Source organism: Atta cephalotes (genome assembly GCF_000143395.1).
Source record: "Atta cephalotes unplaced genomic scaffold scaffold00027, whole genome shotgun sequence".
NCBI classification, from domain to species: Eukaryota; Metazoa; Arthropoda; class Insecta; order Hymenoptera; family Formicidae; genus Atta; species Atta cephalotes.
In genome coordinates this window covers 3,910,580-3,913,492 of record NW_012130091.1, presented here as the reverse complement: position 1 = coordinate 3,913,492, position 2,913 = coordinate 3,910,580, and the positions used below count along the sequence as shown (strand labels likewise).

Genomic DNA, 2,913 nt, shown 5'->3' with positions numbered 1-2,913 from the left:
GTATATGTTGTGTATTACCGATAACTAACATGATTTATAAAATCTTTTAAATTAATTTATTATAACAAATGATATATGAAACCATTTATGATTTACAGAGAATTCCAAACTGTTCTGTTAAAAATTCACAACCTCTGAAAGAATTCGTTGGTCGCTGCCAAACTATGCCATCACGAGTGAAGAAATCATTTTGCGGATGTCTCCAAGTAAGAGTCTAAGTATGATTCATATGCAAACAAATACAACCATCGATAAAATGAAGAGAAAAGATACTATTGGGTTGGCAAGAAAGTAATTGCGTTTTTTTAAAAGGTATCTATCAGTGAAAACCGCAATTTCTTTCTTACCAATCAATATAAATATATCTTGATAGAGTAAAGTTTCAGCTTTAAGAATCTCTTTTTTAAATTGCGATACAATAATTTTTAACGGAATTATGAGCAATTAAAGTCAAAATGATCCTTTTATTTAATCCGCGATAACTCAGTTTAAAAGAATCAAAAATCATAGGAATATTTGAAAACAACGATTTTGTAGGGAAAGTATCAAGCTTTCACGATAGGTAGTCGAAAATTTGTTAATTTTTTTCAAATTTGTTTTGGGCACATTACAAATCCACAAAGTGAGAAGAAAATTTTCTGTCTTTTTCAGCTCGTAGTTTTTAGGATGTAAAAATTATCAAACTTATATAAACTTAAAAAATGTAAAAGCTTTTAAAAGTACAGATTTCAAGCTTTAAAATTTTCTTTTTTTTTTAAATCTTTTTTTAAATTTCATTCATTGATGAAGATATTGTATATACTTTGAACTAAAAAAACGCAATTACTTTCTTGCCAATAGATCATTTATGTCTACTAGATTATGCAAACAATGCATTTTTGACGGATAGTAATTTATGTGATGATTAATCAAATAAAGAAATATTTCAATTTATTTTCATGCACTTGCTTATATAAATAAATGTTAATTCTTAGAATAACATACCTGTTTATTATTCTCATCAGAAATATATATCATTGTTGCTTATTAAAATAAATTTTTTTATATTACAACCGCTTACATTCTCAGTGCGAAAGTTGGCAGAAATCTCATTCTATTAATTATTCTGTAAAAAAATTCCACGTATAAATTGCCTTAAGTTACTATTATGCATTGCACGTCGTGTAAGTGTAATATTTTGTAACCAACATTAAATGTTACAACTTCGAAAATTTCTTTATAATACTCGTATTTAATAGTCATATTTTTATTTTATTTGAAACCTAAGAAAATGTATCACTAGATGGAAATTTTTTTTGTATGCCACATGCTGTCTTTTAACATCATTAATATTTATAAAAATTACACACTATTTATTTTAGTTTTCATATTGCTTTCTTCCTCTTGTAATTCTTGTATGTTTATTTTTGTTAAAATAAAGAAAATCTTATAATATAGATAATACACTTGGCAAATGTTTAAAATTTATTTAAAACGTTGAAAAATTGTTTACATTTGCTACTTTTTTAGTAATACTGCACACTAAAACGAATCTTTAAAAAATATCATGCTACATGAATGGCATCTTGCAGTTTCAATCATGAACTTGACATGTCCATCTTGCACGAATATTCAAGGTCTTTAACATCGTAACCACGATGGTTGGCTAAAACAAGAAAATCATTTCCTTTAGAAACATGGCATAATCTGCAAGTGATCGTCCTTGGTTTGGCCTGTGATTTGCAGATTCCATTATCTCAATCGATCCTCTTGCACTTCTTTCACATCACAAGGCGTGTCGGCTATGAATTAAAAATCTATATATGCAAATACAATTGTATATTTAGTATTAGGAAAAAATGAGTAAATGTGTGAAAAAAGAAAAAGAGAGAAAGAGAGAGAAAGAGAAAAAATTTTATAATTATTTTCGTAGTCGGAATCCGTCAAAGTATGTATAGTCTACAGATAAATTAATTGACTGAAACAACACAAGATATAATACAAAATGACGGATATTAAAAAAATTTTTTTCCAACTGTTACACTGCTTAGAGGAATCAGCTGCATGGCACAAAAGTGTACGAGTCTTTAAACTTATTGATTTTCAAACAAATCTATATTTTGAATATTCTTCTACAATTTTTTTTTGACAAAATTATACCGTTTTAATGAAATTAGTGTTACAATTTATATTGTAACACGAACAACTTCTTATTATAAACTCAGTATAATTTCTCTCATGACGACGACATTTTTTCTATACGCCAAAGATATATGTGTAAAAAATTATCGGAATAAAAACTTTGAGAGAGAGGATTTATATTCGAATATTTCTCTGTATATATAGATATGCATGATCTCTTACCGCGACAATCGTGCAAATGATGTTTGCGAAGAATAAATCGACATTTGAACTCTGGACGTAAATTTCTTAGTCACGTGTGAAAGTATCTTAGGAATTCAATCTTTAAGCCGATCCCCTGACCTTTGCTGTCGTTAATGAACTAGTACTTGACTACAGTTCTTGACTGGTTAGTAATAAGAAAAAGGAAGAATGAATCAACAATAATAAAAACAGTATTGATAATAGTAAAAATAGTATCGAAATCAGTATGATTGAGTATTATATAGGCCAATATAAAGTCTTTCAATAAGGATGTTCGATTTTTAAATGTAAATAAAATAAGTTGTGTGTGAGATATCCACTCTAATTTTTTTTTATTTGAAAGAATATTTTATGGCATTAAGTAAGGAATATAATCGCTCAAATGTCCGCCGCGGCTTCGCTTAGTGACACGTATTCGAGCGATCCAATTTTCGATCACTTTCTCGCATAAATCTGGCTGAATTTGCTGGATGGCGTTTGTTATGTTGACTTTGAAAGAATCAATTGTTTGCGATTTATTCGTATAGACTTGCGATTTAAGATGCCCAA

General features: G+C 28.3%; 1 protein-coding gene across 1 annotated transcript in view; it reads left to right on the top strand.

Annotated features, from left to right (window-relative positions):
- Positions 1-104: 104 nt before the first annotated feature.
- LOC105620566 (disheveled-associated activator of morphogenesis 1) overlaps positions 105-2,913 on the top strand; it is a 27,166-nt gene continuing 24,357 nt past the window's right edge. The window contains exon 1 of the mRNA XM_012202060.1: positions 105-206. Coding sequence (XP_012057450.1) covers positions 165-206 — 42 coding nt within the window. The 5' untranslated portion in view covers positions 105-164. The remainder of the gene's footprint in view (positions 207-2,913) is intronic.